Below are 25409 nucleotides of genomic sequence, written 5' to 3'. Positions count from 1 at the left end.
ATGGCGCTCATATGATCATTACAATGGCCGAGGAGCGAACCCCGCTCATCGGAGGTGGACAAAATGTACTTGGACAGGCTTCTTATGGAGGGCCAACATCACCCACAAGTCAAGGTATGTTTTCTTAACACATGTGTAATAAATAGGGTAAGGGTTATAGGCATGTTGTAGAGTGTCGAGGAAAAATAAACAGTTGGCTACTTGACACCACCTCTGAACCCGCTCGCTCGGTATCATGACAACAGTGTATTCCACTGACGTTTATAGTCGGTATTTGCTATCTCCAGAAAAACATTTATTGGGAAGTACATGAGTGAGGGAAGTAAAAAAAACGTGAGTGTGGCAAGTCGTAGTGAGAGTTGAGGGCAGGCACCCCGAGTCATTGTTGTTGATGGGTACATCTGTCACATGATTAGTCATCTGTGAAGGCAATGGACTAATGGTAATCACTCTCATATATATTCAAGTATTGAACGCTCTGTGTTCTACGTACATATATATATGTTCAAAATTTTTGTATTCTAAAGTTCACCCTTCTTTGGACGGCTCATGTCAGAGCAAAATGACATTTTGACAAACATGAATAAATTGAGTGGAAGGTATATTTCATGAAGGATTCGTTTGAGTAACTGCAAAACGATTAGATAGTGGCATATATTTGATTTAGCTTCGATTCGCTATAACCTTTATATAATGATTGATTTTGATGTACTATGCTAGTTTTGTGTTTTGTGAATATGTTAACAGTTGAAGAGCTTGCATATGAGCTTTGTATATGGTAAAAGAAAAAAATGGGGGGAGGGACAGGCGTTTTCTGGATGATAGAAGTTAACGAAATTGGTACTAATAGGGTCCTTATAATGTGTAGAGTTGATATAAAGAATTTTGGTGTAGCACTGTATATTCTCATCAGTTTTGAATATTTCTTAAATTGGGCAGGGCTTTGAGGTATGAGGGAAATTTTTGGGTAAAAGCACTCAAAATGAACACTCAGGGATGTAATGGCTTTGCAGCACTTTTATTCAAATCTAGTAAATAGTAAATGAACATGAGGGATGGCTCTGTCACCATTCTCTTGGAGGATATTGAAAAGAAACAGACATCTCGATCCAAATCATTGGATATTGTTCACCTGAAACTCGTTAAGGACTTGCCTAGCTCCTGACCTTGATATTTCATAAATTGATAGATAAAGGAAAGCTCCTTGTAGGATAGAAACAGATTTTCAAGAAACAAAATGGGTCTGTTGCAGACAAGTTACATTTGTTTTGTGGTATGTGGAGTAAAAGAGGTAGTAGTTAAAGACAAATGTGTATCCAGTTTTGAGTTGAAATACTTTTTTTTTAGAACACTTCAAAATTGATTTATGGTACATAAGAGTTGCTTCACCAACCTGTTGGAATCCTCTGAATATTGGACATCATTCATTGGCAAAGAATATCACGTTAACACAGTATTTATATCACTAAACATTGATTGCTGTTCCCCATTGAAGGCTACTCATTATATTAAAGGTGTTTGCCATTCAGGGCAAAGTACTAAATTAGATTGGCAAACAAATGAGGTTATCAAGACCCAAAATGTTTTGGAAATGAGATAACTAGCCTTTACTAAATTTTGGGATGCTGAGCGTGAGTATGAAACTTAAGATTATTTATTGGCTATAGTTTTGAAGGTGTAGGATGGGTCCCACTTTGCACTATTTGAACTGGTTTTGTTGTTGTTCGCTTTGATGCATGATCTTGCAACCCTAAGCGTGGGAAGTGGATGGTGCAACCAGCACCCAAGTATCATATCACCCTACTTGCTACATATTATTTCCTTCGGAGTCACCCAGTACACGTGTCATTTATTTCCCAAAGAATTTTTTCATACCCCAACATTTCTGTTCGTGTTGTGCTCTTGTCATGCAGTTGCTTTTCCAATCTCCAAGTCGGTATTTGGGTTGGAGCTTACCCAGATACTGTAATTGTGTGTTAGCATGTGCTAATTTGAACACATCGTGTGTTAGCATGTGCCGTTTTTCTCTCATTCTGCTGAAATGTATTGCTCAGTTGTCTTAAAGGCTGTTGAGTGATTTCTCCTTCAAATAAGTACAAGGATGCCTTATAAGTGTATGAACAGTGCAGATAACTTTTGTTATATTTGTGGGGAGATGACTTTTGCATCACAATAGTGTGCCATAACCCCAATTATCACAGAAGACTACAATCTGTACTTTGGTGATAGGGTTAGTGACCAGGACAAGATTTGAGCTGCACGCATGTGCTGCAGAGCCTGTGCAACAAGCCTGTGCAGGTGATTGAATTATAAAAGATGATCACTGCTTTTTGCCAGGCCATTGTATGGAGAGAGCCGACAGATTATAACAGTGACTGTTACTTCTTTATGGTGTTTCCAGTCTGGAAAGGTTTCCAAGAAGAAAAAATGGAACTTAAGCTATCCAAGTACACCATCTGCAATGTGCCTGTTCCTTCATGGTGAAGGAATACCCATTCTGGATCCCCCAGACTTATTTTCCTTGGAATTAGAGGATGAACAGGACAACAAAATTTATGAAAAATGGAAGCCATCAACATCAAGAGATCCTAATTTTGCTCCAAACATGATGTCTGATGAATCATTCTGGACCACACTGAATAGATTAAATGACCTTATCAGAGGTATGGAACTTGCCAAACAGTAAGGCAGAACTATGATGTCCATTAAGACATTTTGGTGATAGAAAAACAGTACTAGGGGAAATGAAGTTCATTGGTGTTAGTTGACTATTATTTGGTAGAAACGAGATGCTCCAATAATTGTATACAAGCGACAGGTGAAGAAGCAATGCACTTAATCAAGGGAAGCCATTGACTGTACCCTGTGTCACCAATATATTGTGTAATACATGTAAAACATTTATTTGTTTATTATACTTTTTCACTGTCTCCCGCGTTAGCGAGGTAGCGCAAGGAAACAGACAAAAGAATAGCCCAACAGCCCCACATACACACGTATATACATAAATGCCCACGCACACACACATACATACCTATACATTTCAACGTATACATACATATACATACACAGACATGTACATATATACACATGTAAATATTTATACTTGCTGCCTTCATCCATTCCCGTCGCCACCCCGCCACACATGAAATGGCACCCCCCTCCCCCTGCACTTGCGAGAGATAGTGCTAGGAAAAGACAACAAAGGTCACATTCGTTCACTCTCAGTCTCTAGCTGTCATGTAATACACTGAAATCACAGCTCCCTTTCCACATCTAGGCCCCACAAAACTTTCCATGGTTTACCCTAGACGCTTCACATGCCCTGGTTCAATCCATTGACAGCAAGTCGACCCTGGTATACCACATCGTTCCAATTCACTCTACTCCTTGCATGACTTTCACCCTCCTGTATGTTCAGGCCCCGATCACTCAAAATCTTTATCACTCCATCCTTCCACCTACAATTTGGTCTCTCACTTCTCCTTGTTCCCTCCACCTCTGATGCATATATACTCTTTGTCAACCTTTCCTGACTCATTCTCTCCATGTTACCAAACCATTTCAATACACCCTCTTCTGCTCTCTCAACCATACTTTTTATTACCACACATCTTTCCCCTTGTGCTACCTCGCTAACACGGGAGACCGACTAAGTATAATGAATAAATAGGTAAATAAATCTCTCTTACCCTTTCATTACTTACTCGATCAAACCACCTCACACAACATATTGTCCTCAAACATCTCATTTCTAACACATCCACCCTCCTCTGCACAACCTTATCTATAGCCCATGCCTTGCAACCATATAACATTGTTGGAAGTACTATTCCTTCAAACATACTCATTTTTGCTCTCCAAGATAACGTTCTCGCCTTCCAACACTCCCAGAACCTTTGCTCCCTCCCCCACCCTGTGAATCACTTCCTCCTCCATGGTTCCATCCGTTGCTAAATCCACTCCCAGATATCTAAAACACTTCACTTCCTCCAGTTTTTCTCCATTCAAACTTACCTCCCAATTGACTTGTCCCCCAACCCTACTGTACCTAATAACCTTGCTCTTATTCACATTTACTCTCAGCTTTCTTCTTTCACTGTTTTACCAAATTCAGTCACCAACTTCTGCAGTTTCTCACCTGAATCAACCACCAGCACTGTATCATCAGTGAACAACAACTGACTCACTTCCCAAGCCCTCTTATCCACAACAGACTGCATACTTGCCCCTTTCTCCAAAACTCTTGCATTCATTTCCCTAACAACCCAATCCATAAACAAATTAAACAACCATGGAGACATCACGCACCCCTGCCGCAAGCCGACATTCACTGAGAACCAATCACTTTCCTCTCTTCCAACTCGTACACATGCCTTACATCCTCAATAAAAACTTTTCACTGCTTCTAGCAACTTACCTCCCACACCATATACTCTTAACACCTTCAATAGAGCATCTCTATCAACTCTGTCACATAAGATAGTGAATTTTCTTTGTAAACTTAGCCAATTGAGCATTTTCTTGGTCATTTTTTTCAGCATTCCAAAATCCATCAAGGAAAACATTTCATTTCCACAACACAAGGAAAAATTTGTTTATCATTTCTAACAGGAAGACTGGGGCTTTGATATATGGAGGGAATTTGGATGGGAGTGGAGTAGACAGTAGAGTCCCAAGGATCTGTTTTGGGGTCCATTTTTTGAAATTGTAAATTGTTTAAGGATTTTTTTTTGGATGAAACCAAAATCTGGAATGCCATTCAAAGCATCACTAATATGCTACACCGGAACACTTAGACAAGTTACGCTTTTCAAATTCCAGGTGGGAAAATGCAAAAAGGAACACTATAGAAAAGGAAATGAGAAATAAAGTTCATGATTATATGTGGAAGTAATAGAATTTTTGTTTGAGGTTGGAGAGGATATTGGAGCTTTGATGAATAATGACATGAAAGCAGACTGATGAATAATGATATGAAACCAGACTGATAAATGTTAGGTCTGAATGTAAGATTGGACTGAAAATCCTTTGTAATTCATAAAAGACATTTATTGGAGATGATGTAAGGAAGATTGAAACATAAAGCATGAATAGTAAGCAAATTAATAGAATTTCAGAGAAAAAAATATGAGTGCAGCAGTTGTGGAGTTGGTTGTCGGAGCATCCATATTTATGAAAATAGAACAGAGATAAGTTGGTTTCCACTATAAAAATTCTTTCCACAATTGAAATTGATAGATGAGGCATTTCTTAGTTCTAAGGATGGGTTATATGGGGGAATGCTAAGAAGGTTTTGTAATTGGGTAATGTGCCATGTTTTATGACAACCCTACAGGGTCAGTTATATTGTCATACATGATATCTCGCATAGAATACGCTGAATAGAATTTTTTCATGGTTTTATTTGTATTATGGGGTAATTCTGCCCTAGAATGCAGCACATTCAATATATCAATGAGAATTATAGCAGCTGATTTTAGTTTCTAGGAACTAACTCCACTTGCAGTGTTCGGTAATTGTTTACTCCCCTCATGCAGTCGAAGCACTTTAGTTGAAATATCACATAGAATGATTAGGAGAGTCTTCTGGTAGTATTTTTTTATTCTGAAAAAACATTAATGCGTACGATTAATTTTATTAAGAATTATGATTAATGATTTGCTCATGTGTGGTCTCAAGTGACATGCTCACTTTTAGCAGTTTGAATTGTTTGTGGGAAGATGGTTAGCAGGTGACCGGGCTTCTTGTTGTGTTTTTGTAGTTTTATGATCCATCTGAAGATAACATTGAGATGGACAGAGCCCCCTTGTTAGGGTTAGATAAGGTTGATTGGTGAAACTTTAAAACAAAGGTCCCCCTCACTTCAATATGACTGCAAAGAAGAGTTCTCTGACATCTCCTACAATAGTTTTGTGGTAGAATTCATCATTTGCTACATGAGAGTAAATGTTTTTAGGAATTTCAGTACAGGTAGTTTGATTTTTTTTTATGTATAGGAAATTTCAGTAATTCCAGTAATAGTGTAACATATTGACAATTGCATTGCAGCTGCTAAGGAATGTAAGATTAGGCTTATTTTTGTTCTGTATGTATTATCTTTCTTTTTATAAAAGAAATGAACCAAGTAAATAGACTAACCTTCTTTATGTGATTGTTTCAATATTACCACATCCCTGAAGTGTTTGGCTCTTCATTTGACATTTTGTTTGGTTAGGGCAGGTTTTTAGGTTGCACAATTTGAGCACTACTCTATACACATTATTGGAAGAGAAGATAGTGGAGCTTAACACAAAAGAAAAATATGAACGAACAATTCATGGAAAGATAAGTAATATTTCAGCTCTTGCATGCAAAGACCATACAGGAAAAGAAATTGAAAGTGATTTATGTGTGCAAAGACTGTACAGGAAAAGAAATAGATAGTGGTTTATGTATTACTAAGTGATACATGAAAAGAAATAGAAATTGATTGATGTCAAAGACTTAGGAATAGTTATAAATGAAAAACATAAATTTAAGGAACACATTGATAAGATAATGTTCTCCAGCAGAATGATGAGTAATTTAGTGATAAGAACTTTTATAATAGTAGAAGGAAAACTAATGATGAAATTGTTTAATGTATATATTAGAAATAAAATCAAATACTGTTGTGTTGCATGGTTGCCTGTTAATCAAAAATGAAATAGATTAGAATTCAAAACACCACTTTTAAAATCATTGGATTTTGGCACATGAACTTCCGTGAAAGTCTGAAAGAACTTGAATTCTCTAGTTTGGAGAGACATAAAGATATGTATTATATGCATGGCATCAAATAGAAGGTTTAAAGCTTTAGTAACATTCAAAACCTGAAGGAAACTCAGCAATGTAGCTACAGAATCATATGTAGATCCTGGAAATATATTAAAAAGGCCGCAAATGAAAACAAATGTCCAGCTAGGAGGCTAGAATGCATATATTATGCCATACCAGAAGTAGAACAATCTACAGAGTAGCTTTAAAATCATTCAAAATAAAACTAGGCTAATAGAAAAAAAAAGGCAGTAACAGATGAGCTTAGAATGGATGATTATGCCAGAGTAGCCACTGAAAAGAAAAGAATAGCATTGTGCAACTAGTGAGATACATGTATATGTTGAATGGAGGAGTAGCAGGTGAGGAAAAAGATGATATATAGGAAACAATTTGTGTGGTGAGCTCTCTGCACTAATCTTGCTGTGATGGTACAATCGTACCATAGGTGCTCTTTAGTTAAGGTATAGTTTTGTAGCATGGAGAAGAAAATTGGAAAAGAAAATTTGTTGGTCTGTGTTTTTATTTTGTTTTGACCATTTGTTGAAATAAAGGATGGAAGCTGTAGTGAGAGTATTTTTGATTTGAGTATTGATTACTGGAAGCAATAATGCAGTTCTTTAAACAAGGAATTGAAAGTAGTGACTGGAAAACCCTTTGATTGGTAGACAGTAATGTAAATTATAAAGCTTTTATTTTGGATTATCTGCATACTCATTGATTTTTCCCCTCACCTTTCTTGATACCCAGAGTGGAATCAAAAGCTGTCCATTTCATTAATTCTCCACGCATTGCTTCTCTCTAACAATCCCTTTCTGTCAGCAGTGATGCTGCTGCCTTCCCCTGGTTCTTCAAGTATCATTTTGTCACTTCTCTTGTGAGCTGTCAGCTTGTTTCCTTTTCACCAAACTTGGACTCGTGGCATGTGTGGCTGCTGCTTCCCATATTTTCTTTGTGGAGAATTGACAGTTACGATACCACTTCCTTTCCTCAAACAGCAAAGCTTTGTAATACTTTTTATTTTGTGTTTCCTTCTTCCTGTAACCTTTCTACCTTAAATAGTTAGGTCTACAAAGAGCTGAGGAGCCCAGATTAATTTCTTCATCATTTTCCTCAGAACTCAGTGTTACCCAAGATGGCCATGATCAAGGCATATTTTACAAATGTCAGAGTGGATTTTATAGAGTACATGGTTTTGATGTATTGATTTTATTATTGATTTTTAGGTTAGGTTGTGTTTACATTGATAGGTTCTTAGATATGTAATGGTAAAGTATACCATGTCAGCCTATTTGTTGATGCCTGTTAATGTTACCATATGTTGTGTTTGTCAAAGTTTGATTTAGTAAAATGATTCCAGAATCTTACAGTACTTAATGGTTACTTTCCCGGTCTTGATCTCAAATGTTTTTACTGCATAGGGTCTTTTTGTTTCAGTTCTTATCATCCAGATGTGGGTTTGGTGCGGATAGAATGACACGAGGAACTTTTTATGGTATTGTCAGTTTGTTTTGTCTTCGTTGATATTTTTTAGTATCGTTGGAGATTGTTCATGAGCATATTTGTAGTAGTACTACTCTCATCAGAAGCAGTTACAGGTTTCTGATCTGTTATTAGTTTAGGGTAAAATAGATTGTTTGTGGCAGCATAGGTGTGATATGATGATTTTATGATTGTGTAATCTGTTTGTTTTCATTGTTTTTGTTATGCAGAGACTTGTTTTTGCTAGTGTCTATGTACTTGTCTCTACGACAGTAAAAAGTCTGAAACACTTTTTAATCTTAGGTTTACACTATCATTTTAGGAGGCATTGGTGCCATGTGGCTTCTTCCACGGTGATAGAGGTGAAAGACAGTGTTTCGAGTTAAGCCTCACATACCACATGCCTTTTTTTCTTTTCAAGGTTTAGTTGTTTTCACTGGGTTTTTTTTGCCTGCCAATCTGTCTTCAGAATTGTAAGGTTATGTGGAAGAAGGTGAAGGGCTTTGAAGGGCTTTGAATCTTCAAAGCAGTTACACCATCCCAGATGGAGGGGTAGGTAAAATGAATACAGAAAAACACTTAGACCCTGCCATCCTGTTTTACTGTTTGGTGATTAACTTGCTTGGTGTTTATGAAAAATTAGATAATGCAGATATAGAAAAAATAAAAAGTTTTCTGTATAAGATTTCAGTATGAACTCCAACAGTTGTGCATGGAAAGTGCCAAAGTGAAGCTTGTGCTTTTGAAAAGAAGAGCTGGAAGAGCAACTGCTTGGAGGTAGAGTTATAGATTGTGAAGGGTTTTGATGCTAGTCAGTGCAATGTTGATGTTGCCAGAGCGTTTGATTTGCCAACATTACTGAGAACAATGCTAAGCATGCAGATAAAGTAATGTCATGTGCTTTCAGCATAATGTGTTTAAGTATGGTGATGATCAGTCATATTAAAGGTGAAGTTATGGAGGACATGGGGCTAAATTTGAGTGTCTTGATCGAAGATCAGAATCACTGTAATGTGCCTGTCCTTGATATAATGTATTTTCCCTAAAAGCAATAGTCTTAACCTGTAATTCTTTTTTACATTCTTAGATTAATTGTATACCTGTGTTTTACTACATATCTCTTGGCATTTTAATCATACATTTTCTTGAAAATTAGGCGTGAGTGTTCTCTCAAGAATAGAACCTTCCCTTATTCCACTAGATTCCTGAATGAATGGGATTCACTATCCAACAATTCCACTGAAATGTAATTAAGCAGGGAGTAGGTTTACTGGGGATACTAAGCAAAATTGAATGGCCACATACACTGACTTCTTCAGTTTGGCTGTCCAAAGTCCACAGTTCCCTTGGTCTGGCACTTGCCAGGGTACTGGGGCTAACTGAAATGGCATTTGTGTTTGTGGAATTGCCATTATTTTGTCTAGACCAGGCATCCTTATTTGTCACATTTGATTGTAAGCAATAATTTGAATTGTTAAGCTTATTACATGAAGCATGTGATCCGACAAGAATTCTTTAAGAATACATCAAACCATCGTACACACTCAGTTTTGGCAACGTCACTTCCTTTATCAATCCCTTTGCCTGATGCTCTTGAGCCGGAACTTATTTTCACTGATCCTTCAAGCACATCCACATCAGCTCCAAAGATGGATGAGTTGCAAAATCTGCCTTTAGCCTCTCCTAAGGCATCATTCATATCACAGCAGGATGGCCTTTGTGATTACTCTGTTATCCTTAGACGGGCCAGATGCCACCTCCGTCATTTCAACTTTTTTGTAATCATATGTCATTAATTTAGCCAAATTGTACATTTCAGGATAAGAAACAAGGAAGAATTATTGGTGAGCACTTTTAAATTGTACAATTGTGCTACTTCAGATTATGAAGATGGAAAACATAACTCCATTGGCTGTATTAATTCTTTTTATCTGCTTTTAGGGTCTTCTTGTTGATTTTGGTACCCTTAATCTGGCTGCTGCTCAGACCAATTTGAAACTGTGTAAGAAAGAAGATAAGTTCGTGATCTATGGCTGATAGCACAGTCACAGGCCAGGGATCAATTGCCTTGCCTTGATCAATAGCATATTCCCTTTAGTTTGAACGATAGCCTAAGTCAGCAGTGGAGGGTGATTGTTTAATTTTCAGTGATTTATGACTTGTTGCTTATTATTTTCTGTTCATCCATTCACAGGAACAGGTGAAGGGACACTGGTGTCCCCAGTTGGTCCAGATGAGTTGCCTCCACCATATACCCCCTCATCATCTGGTGTACCCATGGTTACTTGTCGAGTGTGTCAGGCCATGATAGACATTTCGGGGAAGGTGGACCAACATGTTGTGAAATGCAATCAGTGTAATGAAGCAACTGTAAGTGTGAACTAATTTTACTTTAAATTTTGGTTTAAAACACCTGTTTTGGTGGAGGTTACATGTGATCAGGCTGTTTACATAGAATTTCTCATACATTCATATTAGCGATATAATATCCCAGTTGTTTTTTTGCCATGCTGTTTTGTACAAGTTTTTGTGTGTAAAATGTTGTTGGCTGTACTATTTTTCTCTTTCACTAGCAACTTCATCCCACCACTTACTACCCTTTTTTGCCTGCCCTTCTCCCACCCCCTGCTTGCCATATATACCATATATACCACTGCATCCCTAAATATCTCCCATTCCTCACCCACTCCCCTTCTGTCTTATACTCTCAACTTTTGGTTTTCTACACCCAGTCTGCTGTGGCATTTTTTCACACTTGTCTCTTCCAAGTTCACTTACTCTCGCCATCCTCTTCTCACTCATATCTTTCCCCTTTTTCAGAAAACCCCTACAAATCTTCACCCTTGCCTCCACCAGGTTATGGTCAGACATCCCACCAGATACCCTTCTCAACACATTCACATCCAAGAGTCTTTCTTTTGCACACCTATCAGTTAGCATGTTATCCACTTTTCCTACTCACCCAAGTATACTACTTATATAAGACCCCTCTCTTTAAACCAGGTATTCTCAATCACCAAGCATTTTTCATCTCACAACTTTGCACTCACTTCACCATTCCCATTTACCTTAGTAAATACTCCATGTCCCTCATTTATACCATCTATTGCCACATTACTCACTCCTACATTTAAATCGCCCATCACTATGACCAGATACCTAGCATCAAAGCTGCTGATACACTCACTCAGCTGTTTCTAAAACACTTGACCTTCATCATCATCCTTCTCATAGTCAGGTGCATAGGCACTGTAATTCATTTTGCATTTGACTGGGTTAGATTTCCTTGTGTATCTGACCAATGCTGGAGACTGTAGGGCTTTTTGAAGGTTGCTGCAAGATTGGATACTCGTGTAACTCCAAAATTAAGCAAGTGCGTCCTTGTGGCAAATCTGATACATAGGTTTGGAATAGCAAAGACCTTAAGACTTTATGCAAATGTACTATTTACCTTGACTGAATTGGAAAAGTCACCATTCATATATGTCCTCCATTCCATTCTGTGTAGGTAATTAATTGATTCACGCTGTCCTCTGGTACCTACCACCTCTCTTTTTTTTTAGCATCCTGCTGGAGAATATTATGCCATCTGGAAATCCACCCACACTTCTCCCTTTGTCTCTTTAGGATAGTGCTTATTCTTTTCTGGAAGTTCTAAGGCATTATTAGACTGCCAGTCTATAGTTACACTACAAGTGAAAGTTCACCTTCAGTGAGGGTGTATGATTGGAGCACAGTCTATTTGAAAAACTTCTCACTCTACTGGAGTCCTTCCTTTTACCATTACTGTTGTAACACAACCTTGGAACTGCAGGAGTCCGAGGATAAGGGGTCCTAGGGTAAATTGATAATGAATGATAGAAAATTTTTTTTTAAGGTCCCCTGTGTGTGACTCCTTTCAGATGAAATCACGTTGTGTTAGGTAGTTTCTCCACTGTGCTTACTCATCTGTTTTCTTCTGTCTTTTCCTGTTATTTACAGAGGGTGATTGTCATTGATACTGGTCCTTAGTTTAGTGAGTTTTTCTTGTCACCTTTATTTACCATTACTTATCCCCATGGCACCAGTCTTCTAATATGGAATTCAGGTAGCTTGTATGTTACATGTTTGTCATCATGGTTTTGTTGATATTTTCTTAATGTTCTGACTTCCTCGTGTAACCTTTGTATCTGATGGCTCCACTTCTGAAGTATATCATGCATTACTGCAGCTTGTGAATGTTCTTACCCGAAATTTCTGATCACAGAATATATGGAAATTGGCCCAATACAGTTTAAGAACTAAAGGATATAGGAATTTTTTTGTAAGTACTCTGAAAGCTAGTAAGTTGTAATATCTGTAATTGAAGTGATAGGTCTCCAGGTGACTGTTTTGGAATATAGTAGAAGAAACCTGCACATCAAGACATCTGAAACCTTCTTGATCATCTGTAAGTCACAGGTCAAGCTTTTTTGGTCCTTTAGGATGACTTTACTAACAATGTGTATACTCTGTGTGTTCAGGGATGTTTACGTTTTAAGTGGAAATTTTTAAAGTTTTGGTATACCTTAGTTGCCTAAAGAGGCAAGTGTTTTTATTTCAGTTTATTGTTTTTTCGTTGTTCTCCAGTGGTTTGATAGTTGGTAAGGGGATTAACTAATATATAAATTTTACAATTCTCTTTTTTATAGCCTATCAAGAATGCTCCACCTGGCAAGAAGTATGTTCGCTGTCCATGTAATTGCTTGTTGATCTGTAAGAGCTCCTCTCAGCGGATAGCTTGTCCACGGCCAAATTGCAAGAGGATCATCAATTTGTCTCCTTCTCCAGCCAATCCCTCCTGGCCTAATGTTCCAGGAATGTGTCGGGTCACTTGTGCTCATTGCCATGACACTTTTATTGTAAGTTGATGCTTTTTCTGTTATTATCTGCACAGGAACCTTTCACATATTACAGTTGTATTTTTGGTTTAGTGATCTTGCAAAAGCTGCCTGTTCTTGTTTGTCTTTTTAATTATATTTGTCATTTTCCATAAAAGAGAAGATTAGGGAATCTAACCCATTACCTTAATCCTGAGGTTTTGTTTTATCATCCCAACCTTTTTTTGAAAGTTGTTTTAAGGTTTGTAAAGTTTAGGATTTAGGTACCCATCCATTCCTCTTTTGTTACTTGCATTTATATTAGTCTCCCTAAAATCACAGTAGATTTAAAAGGAAGATATAGCTTGCACAATGTTTGAGTCACTGGTGAAATAGCAAGTGCTGGCTAAGGAGCTGCTGAAAAGCTCATTAAAGGTTTGAATGAATCTGTCTTTGAACTAAACAGTCTTAAATCTGAGGTAAGAAGAAACTACAGTCACTTTATAAAGTTGGTTGATAAAAAACGGAGATAATCACAACAGAAATTGAGTAGGATAAAAGAATGCTGTACGGGTATACGAATTCTGCATGTCATGCTGACATATGTTTGACTTGTGTCCATTTTGAGATTTGACCAGTCTGCTAGAATTGAACTGCAACATATGTTAGGAAGCATCTGTACAAAGAAACAAGAAACATGAGGAAAAATTAATGCTTATAGGATTTAGTATTGGAAATTTAGGGGGGGGTTGTAGCAGTCAAGTTTAAAACATAATTTAAAAAATACCTCACTCTTAACAGTTTCCATTGATGGAAACATACTGAAAAATGTATTGATGAAAGGAGAGAGAAGGAGGGGCACTAGAGATGTCTCCATCTCTCCTGAATTATGTTTCAACAACTATTGCCAAATTACGGGTTATACTATATGTACATAGCTGTTCAGGACCTTGATATTTTCTAAATGAAATACTTGCATGGACGTAAGCTTAAAATCCTTCCAAGGAAAAAGCTAATCATATCCTGGGTTACATGCAAACTTGAAGTATGCCAGCCTTGTCCACAGTAAACACTGGTTGAGGTGTATAGCCTCCATCCTAAATAATTTTTCTTAATTTTGCAGGCTATAGCAAGTTTATTGCAAAACTTGAAAAGGACACATGAGATTACAATGTGTTACATTACATTATGTGTAGGCAGAAAGTTCTATACTTCCTTGAGTACTTTTAACATTCATAGAAGACATAATGGAATGAAAGCCCCTACTTTAGAGGCAGTAATTAATGGAGTAGCAGGTACAGTAGCTTATTATACAGTGTCCACAAAAAACCTTGTCCACCCCCTCTGTATTTTCAAAGACGATTCACAGCTAAGGTTTATTGTGGTTACAAGCACATGGTGTTCTAAGGGTGAAATCATTTTTCTTTTGGTCATAGAGATTAGTGTTTCTAATGGTGTAAGCACCAGCAGACTCGCTCAGTGTGCTTCAGGCTATGTTGTGGAAATGATGTTCTTTCTTTAATCTTCCAAGTTGATGAGTATGCTGAGCTGGACTTTTGAAAGATATTTGTTTTATTGAGCAGATTTGAATATTTATGGTTGCTAAGCAACTGCTGGTTGTCTTGAGTGATTAGTCTTGTGTGGTTTGCAATTGTAGTGTATTTGTTTTTGAAAGGATGATCAGGCTGAGAAGGCATAGTTCATGTTAGATTGGATGAACCATTTCTTGAGGATACTAAGGGATTCTTTTTCATTTCTGATGCAAGTGCTATCATGCAATCTGAGGGTGTTTAGTGTGTTTTTGGCCTTTGTGTGTTGATGTTTGTAGTTTGGAGGGTGAATGTTTTGTGTCATGTGACACTAGTATGGTTGGTGTTTTAGAGAACACAGTATTAAGTATGTGAATGTTAAAATTGGTTCATCTTTTCGACAAATCCTATTACGCAACCAGTTTTTTTTTTCTTTAACATATCCACGGATGGAATGTAATTACTTTGTATCTTTTCCATCTCTAGATTTTGTGTTGATGTATTGTTGGTATGTACATGATCGATCCATTAACCTTGAACCCCCTACTTTCACTTTAACTAAGTCTTATAAAATTGGATGCCACTGTGGGAATAAGTAATGAAAATGTTTCATGTTTTTCAGCAGAAGCTTTATGCTATATATGAATATAGTTCATTTACAGCATATCTTAGAACTTGGTTGCCTATCTTCCAGTTGAAATGCTCATGTATATCTTTCAAGCCTCTGCATTGTTGCAGTAGTAGACATGGATATTGAAGATAGTAGTGTAGTTGGTATTAATCTTGGAAAATGTTTTGAATGTTGGAAAATGATACTTTTTGTTTTTATTTCAGTTTAACACACTTAACAATGCTCTGGCTAGATGTCCACACTGCAGAAAAGTGTAAGTATAACATTGCATACAGCTGTAAATGGATAAGTGAAAACTTAAATAAGATTTTCTCCAGCATATGTCCTAGCAATACAGTTTGTGTTAACTTTTTCACATTCCTAAAGATTTGATTAGGTAGGATGTTAAAAGTCTAGGTCTTTCTCAAAGTAGATAAGAATTTGGCATTTCATCTATGTTTCCAGCCATTTAGAATATTTACTGAGCATCACAGTAGATGAGTTTGTAACTTATGAGTGAGGAAAGATTGACAAAGAGGATATATGTGTCAGAGGTGGAGGGAACGAGGAGAATTGGGAGACCAAATTGGAGGTGGAAAGATGAAGTGAAAAAGATTTTGAGTGATCGGGGCCTGAACATGCAGGAGGGTAAAAGGCGTGCAAGGAATAGAGTGAATTGGAACGATGTGGTATACCGGGGTCGACGTGCTGTCAATGGATTGAACCAGGGCATGTGAAGCGTCTGGGGTAAACCATGGAAAGTTCTGTGGGGCCTGGATGTGGAAAGGGAGCTATGGTTTCGATGCATTATTACATGACAGCTAGAGATTGAGTGTGAACAAATGGGGCCTTTGTTGTCTTTTCCTAGCGCTACCTCGCACATATGAGGGGGGGAGGGGGTTGTTATTTCATATGTGGCGAGGTGGCGATGGGAATGAATATAGGCAGACAATATGAATTATGTACATGTGTATATATGCATATGTCTGTGTGTGTATATATATGTATACGTTGAAATGTATAGGTATGTATATTTGCGTGTGTGGACGTGTATGTATATACATGTGTATGTTGGTGGGTTGGGCCATTCTTTCGTCTGTTTCCTTGCGCTACCTCACTAATGCGGGAGACAGCAACAAAGCAAAATAAATGTAAATAATTATTGTATTTTTTTTTATTTTGCTTTGTCGCTGTCTCCCGCATTTGCGAGGTAGCGCAAGGAAACAGACAAAAGAAAATGGCCCAACCCACCCCCATACACATGTATATACATAATTATTGTTATTATTATTATTATTATTATTATTATTATTATTATTATTATTATTATTATCATTATTATTATTATTGTACTTGATCACCATTTCTCGCAACAGTGAGGTGGTGCCAGGAAACAGATGAAGAATGGTCCACCCACTCATATACACACATATATATTTTTTATTTTACTTTGTCATTGTCCCCCGCGTTAGCGAGGTAGCACAAGGAAACAGACGAAAGAATGGCCCAACCCATCCACATACACATGTATATACATACACTTCCACGCACACAAATATACATCTCAACGTATACATATATACACACACAGACATATACATATATACACATGTCCATAATTCATACTGTCTGCCTTTATTCATTCCCATCGCCACCCCACCACACATGAAATAACAACCTCCTCCCCCCTCATGTGCGCGAGGTAGCGCTAGGAAAAGACAACAAGGGCCACATTCATTCACACTCAGTCTCTAGCTGTCATGTAATAATGCACTGAAACCACAGCTCCCTTTCCATATCCAGGCCCCACAGAACTTTCCATGGTTTACCCCAGACGCTCCACATGCCCTGGTTCAATCCATTGACAGCATGTCGACCCTGGTATACCACATCGTTCCAATTCACTCTACTCCTTGCACGCCTTTCACCCTCCTGCATGTTCAGGCCCTGATCACTCAAAATCTTTTTCACTCCATCCTTCCACCTCCAATTTGGTCTCCCACTTCTCCTCATTCCTTCCACCTCTGACACATATATCCTCTCGTGTGTTATATATTTTTAATGGGGACCAACTTTATTTCCATTGATGAATAAAGAAATACATCTTTTTATTACTAAAATATCATCATTGTTAGCACAGAAACTGTTACATTCATAATTACTTTAATCATTGCTTACATAAGGCATCATGCTGGATAACATGTATATGCTCTCTCTTTAATGTTCTGGAGGAGACAGATACTTTATGTTTTTCCATGTGTGTGCTTCTAGGCTTTTTCCATGTGTGTGCTTCTAGGCTCTTAGTAACATTGATGGATAATTGACAAAAGCAAACAGCTGGGATTTTAAACAAGTAGGAAGAGTTGAATCATCACGTGATGATATGAGCAGTCCTGCAAGGAATGTCGGATGATGATGGCAGCATATTAAGGGTTAATTGTCTTCTATGGCCTGAGATTTAGTACATATTTTTGTGAAGCTTTTTTTTTATTATTTTGCTTTGTCGCTGTCTCCCACGTTTGCGAGGTAGCGCAAGGAAACAGACGAAAGAAAAGGCCCAACACACCCCCATACACAATGTATACACACACACACGTCCACACACGCTACCTCGCAAACGCGGGAGACAGCGACAAAGTATAAAAAAAAAAAAAAAAAAAAAAAAAATCTCAATGTACACATATATATACATACACAGACACATACATATATACCCATGCACACAATCCACACTGTCTGCCCCCATTCACTCCCATTGCCACCTCGCCACACATGGAATACCATCCCCCTCCCCCCTCATGTGTGTGAGGTAGCACTAGGAAAAGACAACAAAGGCCCCATTCGTTCACACTCAGTCTCTAGCCGCCACGCAATAATGCCCGAAACCACAGCTCCCTTTCCACATCCAGGCCCCACACAACTTTCCATGGTTTACCCCAGATGCTTCACGTGCCCTGATTCAATCCACTGACAGCACGTCAACCCCGGTATATGACATCTATCCAATTCACTCTATTCCTTGCCCTCCTTTCACCCTCCTGCATGTTCAGGCCCCGATCACACAAAATCTTTTTTACTGATGTGAAAAGGACTTACGTACCAATATGTATTTTGATGTGAGTGTATTGTAATTTTATGGGCATGGTTCGGTATTGTTTAGTACAGCAATAAATGCATGCATTGTAATGTTATGTACTGTGCAACATTATTGAGTCTCCTCTTTTTCTCTATCCCTGGCAGGTCATCAGTTGGTCCAGAATTTGCACGTTGTCGAGGAATAGTTTTTGTAGTGATAGCGTTGATTTTCCTGGGCATTGGAATTGCCCTTACTATTACAACTCTTAATTACACTTCAAATTACCCTGGAATCTATGTAGCATATATTGGTAAGTACATAATCACTTTCTTTCCCTTTGGTTTTCACTAGATTTACGTAGATTTAGCTGTTATGCATCTGATAATTGAATTTGCTAGTAATCTGAGGGTTCACAAATTGGTTGTCCAGTATTTGGTGTCAGTATGCCTGCAAGAAGTAGGTGGTTAGAAATATTGTAGAATCATTTGTTTTTAGATTGATCTCAGGTATTAACTTTTCATAGCTATGTATTTTTATTAATGTCTAACAATAGGACATAATACAAATGCAATTGATAAATGTTTATGGTGCTTTTAATTACATAATTTTTTGACATCCAATTTTTCCTTGTTAAGGGTGTGGTTATAAATAATATTTACATTATGTTCAGGCATATATGGTTAGCACTGCTGAGTTGTAGGGATCACAAACAATATTTCACTGATGGTAGAGTGAACTCTTAACACTGTCATAATTTTCATACACATTGAGCATTCTTTATAGTTGAATTTTACCCCATGTTATTTTCTTACACAATTTGCATTTGAGGTATTGTGTATGATTTTTAATGTTGGTTTTATTACATACCATTGCCTTTAATAACTGCCATAGATATCATGTAATTACATGATTTCATATAGAAATATTTATTTTTCATGAATATTCATTTCAAACAAAGTCTTGATAAACTTTTCAGGATTATATTGCTTAAAAAGATAGCACTTTTCTCCTCAGCAGTCTGTCATGTAATCATGAAATATCTTTTTGTACATTTTTCAGAAATTCCAGTTATGATCTAACCCTCTGTCTCTTTGGTGTGGAAACACTTCCTTTCTACTCTCAAAAACACTTCCTTTTTACTCTCATTGCTATTTCTCAGTTAAAAAGTGGCAGCTTGCTTTTAGCCAGAGACTGTCACAAACATGCTGTTATCAAACCCACTTGCCCCAGGTTACTTTCAGCTCAGATTCTCTTTAGGTTGTATGGTCAAGGCATCTTTCCAAACTTTTTTTTCTTTCTTTTTCATACATATTCGCCATTTCCTGCATTAGCGAGGTAGTGTTAAAAACAGAGACTGAGCCTCGGAGGGAATATCCTCACTTGACCCCCTTTTATGTTCCTTCTTTTGGAAATTTAAAAACAGGAGGGGAAGATTTCCAGCCCCCTGCTCCCACCCCTTTTAATCGCCTTCTATGACACGCAGGGAATACGTGGGAAGTATTCTTTCTCCCGTCTATCTCATGGATTTTTTTTTCACTTCTCATGTATTGAGACAGTGCTAGGAACAGGTAAAAAGGCTCCCACTTTCTCATATCCTGTATCTATGTCATACTTAATGCTCTGAAACCAGTGCCCCTACCCGTAACCAACCCCACAGCCTTTCTGTGTTTTCCTCATGCCACTATATATGCCATTGTTCAGCCAATTGACAATATGTCACTCCTTGTAAATCACATTGCTCCAGTTTGCTCTGATTCGTGCATGCCTGTTACCCTATCACATGTTCAGGCCCCAGTCACTCAAAGCATCTTTCACTCTTGCGCTAATATCAACTTGTCCGGTAAAGCATTGCTTATTCTTGACATTATGTTGGGCCATCTTAACACATTAAAGGCGGGCAATGTTTTTTTTCCTTTTTTTTTCGTACATCTGTGTAAAGCGGCATATTTTAGGAGTAATAAAGTATCAAGGAATAAGCCAATACATACATAAATAGATGAAACTGGATGAAAAATGAAGGTAAAAGTGTTACTTACATGATACTGCGTAATAGCTGGCTGTAGGAGGAGGGGAGTACTAGGCACCTTCCATTGTCTTGGCTAATACAAATGTTGACCCCAGCTGGGTGAGTGTGGGTGGCTGTTTACTGGCATGTCCAAACAGAGAGCATGATAGTACATATGAGATGCCACATCACCCAATTTCAACATACAGTTATGACAAAAAAGGGCCCAACGTTATGTAATGTTGCCCGCCTGTCAACTGTATGAATGTTAGACAACGGCTAATACTGGTGCTAACCGTAGGTTGGTGAGCAAGGATAGCTAGTTACAGGAAAGGGTATACAGAGGTCATGAGAGTAGATGACAGTGATGCCACTTTGCCAGAATTCAAAAAACAATTAAGATGCAAAATAATCCAACGTTACTTAACATTGCCTGGCTTTTACCATACGAATATTAGTTAACCGCCTGCCTTTATTGGATTGAGCAACTGACAAATAAATTCAGATTTTAGGGTGAAGTTGCTCCCTGTAAGTGCTACCTTCTTGCTTCAGCCCATGGATCACTATTAAGGCATATTAGTTGAGGAGAACATTCCACCAACTCCTTAATGGTATAGGTGGAGAGTGGAGGCCTTTGATCAGGGAATGGTGGAAGAATTACAGTAACATGTGAACTATGTTGCTTTGTTGTGGAAAGAAGTTAAACCCACAATAATGAACAGTGTTTGGAATGTGCTCTAGTATGAGTCTGTGCATAGTTCCTAGGCTTTGGGCTGGAAGAAACACCCACTGAGATTTGGCAGACAGCTGTTACTCTTGTCAGGTGTTGGCCCTTAAGAAACTGAAGAGCAAGATGTGACTGGCTGCATTCACATTCTGAGGATATGACCAATAAGGAACTCATGTACTTGAAGGCAATAAATTCCAAGTAGAGAGAGGAGATACAAGTACAAATACATGCCTTACCATAATCAGAATTACAACAAAGGGCTTAACAGAAGTGTTTGATCATTTAGAAAATTTGGCGGCTTTCATTTATGAAATGAATCCTTACTGTGAATGTACCCTGACTTCTAGGTAGCCTACAAATGCCTTGCATACCTATAGAATGATTTATAGAAAAAGAAAAAGGCAGGCCACACAGCTAAACTTGGATAATTTTTTCAGATGACAAAGGCACGCTTCGTCTCTGATTGAAACAGTTGTTAAATCAGATGATATAGGGGGAGTATAGACAATCCTTAGACTCCAGCCTCTCCCTCCCAGTACCTCCTTACTCCACCCTCACCCACTCCATTACCACCTTAGATCCTTTTCACCAGCCTCTTTAGTAATACTAAGTATCATTAGATTTCATGATTTACTTGTGATATGAAAACAGTTATTTAATTAGATTGTTTACATTACATCATGGTAGAGAATGGTATATTAATGAAAAGTTGTTTTACATGTAGTTTTACATGTAGTTGTATTGGGAGAATTTTTCGTCGGGAATGTAACCACCGTAAAACATGCTCCTTTAAAATGGCCTTAAAGCTACTGGAATGCCACAGTAGGAATAATACTCTCATACAACAACATATCCTCAGAGTTAGGGGAGAGAGAATGCTTCCTTCGTATTTCTGCAGGGTGTTGGAAGTGACTAAAAGGAGCTGGAAACCTTCACATCCTTACATGTCAGTTTCTGAAAGTAGGGGCAGGAGTCAAGCAAGGAATGTTCATTCTCCCCATAGGCTCAGGCTTTGGTGTCTAAATGTATGTGTATGTAATCAGAAAGGTATAGAGTTAGAGTGTCCTAACCCCAGTTTTTGTAGAATATATCTTAGAGGATCTCTCAAGCTTTTAGCTCACTTCATTAACAGTAAAAGGTTTTTCAAATGTCATCCTACAATTTTAGAAGGCTGTGGTAAGTATGAATTCTGAGCACACGATGTTATTTAGTATGTCTATCTGTCAATCTATCTATATCTCTGATGCCTGTTCCAATTAGAACTCCCTCAAATAGGTGGCCATGGCAAGAGAAGCTCCATAATTAAAGAAGTCCAGTGCCTCTTCTTAGCCTTTAGTGCCTCACCCTTAACAGGCTAGGGCACTGGCAGAAGGCAAGTCTAGTGCAGTGGTTGCAGAGGCTCCTACCTGATATTCATAATGACTTTTGTCTAATGCTCCTACCCACTACTTCTCCCAATGTTTCTACCACCTAAATGTTCCTACCTTCTATCTACTGGTCCTACCATTTTACTAAAAAGCAGGGCTAATGCATAGTGCTCACCGCAGGAAAATCTAGAGTTATGGAGAATGAGCAGCATGAGTTAAGTGTTGTCAAGTGTTAAATATGACAAGAAGAGCTTGTATATTTGTGGACAGAATGCCAGTGGTCCACATGCTAGTGAGGCAGAAAGAAAAGACAGCTACCTGGGTCAGAGGAGTGCAACTTGACAACCACTAAAGTGCTGGCTCACTAAGCAAATGTCACTAACCATCCTGATACCCAGGCGGGTAGTACTGGTGATATACCTCCCTGGTTGTTGGCTGCCTACTATCTACTATTCTTTATGTATTGATAGTATTGCTAGGAATGTCAGTTACCTTTCTGCACAACAGAAGAATTTTAATTATTATTTTTGTCGTCACCAAATAATTGTGATTGACTCCAAAGTAAAATACAGAGTTAATGCCAAAGAATATTGGTATAAGAAGAATTCTAGATGCTTCATAAAGGGAATGATAATTTATGAAAAGGCATACATATTGATAGTTCTGTTACAATTAGCTTACTTTGGTATAGTTTATCAAATGGAAAGGTAGTGTCTTTTAGAGTTGCCTACCATTTGATATATAATTTTTTTTTTCTTTTTGTCTTCCAGTGGCCTTCCTTGTCTCACTCATTCTCTTCTACCGAACAGTCTACTACTGCTCCATGAAGATCAGTCTCATTGAAGGCCCATTATAAGCTAAATTGTAAACAACATGAGCATTTCTTTAGTACTTTGCCATGTTTTCCTTGTACATTCATTTCAGTAAGTCAGATGATGAAATTCAAACAACAGATTTATAACAATTTTCATGTATTCAAAACTTGTAACGTTGAGCTGTGTTTGAATTAACCCTCATCTTTCTTCCTGGTTTGTATAAATGATTGGTAGTTTCTGATCAATCTGTAAGCATTCTTTACTTACTGGTTACATATGTTAATGAAAAATTATAGTTATATTTTTTATCTTAGTTTCCTACTCTTTCACGTAATATAATGTAGCTATTTATAAATTACTTCCTAGTTTTCAAAAATATTTTTTGCCAAGCTTATTGTTATTATCATGTTACTGTTTTATATTGTCCTTTCATGCCCCTTTTTACTTAATTTTATGAATTCTGAAAGACAAATTATACCATGTGTTAAGTTATGGAGATCATTGGGCATGTTGGCAGCTGAGTGAAGATTCCCATTATAAGCAGGGTGATTAATTCAAATTTTCATTGCAAGGTAAGTGATTATTATATTAATTCAGCAATTACTGTTTTTGTGATGCTAAGTTGCCACATATATTGCTCATAATACTTTTTGTGGTCAGTAATTGCATCTGTATTCTAATTTTTCTCTTACCTTACTGCTTTGGTCTGTCAAACATTTCCCAGTGTCCCATTATGAAGGAGAATGACAAAAATAACTTTTTCATATTTGCATAAATAGGCAATGTTCACATTATATGATAAGTATTATATAATTATATCTTTTATGTATATTTAGGAGACATGAATACCTACTGCTGAATGAACAGCAGTTATTGCCAGGATACTGTTGATGTCTTGACAAAGTGTTATCAACATTAGTAGGGTTTTGAAGTCATTATAGTTTTAAGTATAGAAACCTGTGATAAGCAAATGATCCTAGGAAGCTGTCCTTTACTGTACTGTAGTAATATGCTCACCTCGATACTGAATTCTTAAATGTTCTTGAGATCTGCAGTTTTGTAGACAAAAAAGTAAACCAATGTGATTTTTTATTTCTTAATGCATTAATCAGTATAACAAATAGGCCTTTGTTTTGTCAGTTTCAGACAAGTTTATTTAAGAATTCAGTTTTTAGTGTCTCTAAATATTAATCACAGATCTTGATAAGTTTTGATTAGTAGGTGTACCCGTCCTCTCATAAATAATGTCAACTAAAACCAGCCTTACTTGCTGCTGTTGGGCTTATTTTATTTTGTTTTTAAGAAATCCTTAAATACAACTAGTTTTTGAAAGTTTGACAGAATAAGCACTCTGTTTGAAATAGTTTTAAAACAAGTGTTTTATGATTATGTAGTAGTGAAAGAATTAAAGTAAAACATATAGTAATTGGAAAAGAAAGTATGATGATAGTAACATAGGTGAGGGAAATATGTGGGATTACTCTGTAAGCATTAGATTTCATATTTCAAAGTAAAATTCCTTATATAATCTATATATAATAAACTGTGTATAATCTGTGTCAGTTATTTACATTTAATCTGGATAGGAATTAAGATCTTTAGTATCCATGATTAAACATATTTTACTTTAGTATCCATGATTAAACATATTTTACTTTCAAAATGTTTCTTAGAATTACTCACACACACACTCATGAAGACATCAAGTTTAAATTTAAGAGATTGTATGATAGAGAATGTTCAAGAAAAGGGGCCTCCCCATGAGTATAGTACAAATACTACAAACAAGTAATTGCACACACACACACACACACACACACACACCAAAATTAGAGAGCTAAATTACAGGGAAAGGTGAAAGGCATTGAACTCGACCACCATAGAAGAGATAAGAATGAGGGAGGATCTAATTACAACTTTTAAGTTTTTAAATTCTTTTCTTTCAAAACAGTTGAAGGATGTTGACTGACCAATTCTTCAAGAGATGTAGGGATGGAGCAACCTGAGGACATAACATGAAATTAAGCAAGAAATGTTAAGATGTAAAGAAGTACTTTTATATAGTATGAGACTGCAAGAGTTGATGGGACTCAAGTTGCATTAATCAAGAAAGGGGGTAAAGAGGTAACAATAAGTTTTGATTGCTTCCTCTTGGGTAT

General features: G+C 37.3%; 1 protein-coding gene across 1 annotated transcript; it reads left to right on the top strand.

Annotated features, from left to right (window-relative positions):
* Positions 1-24808, top strand: LOC139753831 (type 2 phosphatidylinositol 4,5-bisphosphate 4-phosphatase). The gene is made up of 6 exons (XM_071670734.1): positions 1-114; positions 10475-10650; positions 12951-13160; positions 15482-15531; positions 18498-18643; positions 23206-24808. The coding sequence occupies exons 1-6, from the start codon at positions 12-14 to the stop codon at positions 23289-23291; spliced, it is 771 nt and encodes a 256-aa protein (XP_071526835.1). The 5' UTR covers positions 1-11; the 3' UTR covers positions 23292-24808.
* The last annotated feature ends 601 nt before the right edge of the window (positions 24809-25409 follow it).

The sequence above is a fragment of the Panulirus ornatus genome, chromosome 15 (genome assembly GCF_036320965.1).
Source record: "Panulirus ornatus isolate Po-2019 chromosome 15, ASM3632096v1, whole genome shotgun sequence".
Lineage (NCBI taxonomy): Eukaryota > Metazoa > Arthropoda > Malacostraca > Decapoda > Palinuridae > Panulirus > Panulirus ornatus.
The sequence above is the reverse complement of the archived record's forward strand: the minus strand, read 5'-3'. Positions and strand labels throughout refer to the sequence as shown.

What these genes read in the sequence shown, in the direction of transcription:
- LOC139753831 (XM_071670734.1), top strand. Translation starts at nt 12, where the DNA reads ATGATCATTACAATGGCCGAGGAGCGAACCCCGCTCATCGGAGGTGGA. An exon ending in ATCAGTGTAATGAAGCAACT is followed by an intron (nt 10,651 to 12,950) that starts GTAAGTGTGAAC and finishes TCTTTTTTATAG; the next exon opens with CCTATCAAGAATGCTCCACC. An exon ending in ATTGCCATGACACTTTTATT is followed by an intron (nt 13,161 to 15,481) that starts GTAAGTTGATGC and finishes TTTTTATTTCAG; the next exon opens with TTTAACACACTTAACAATGC.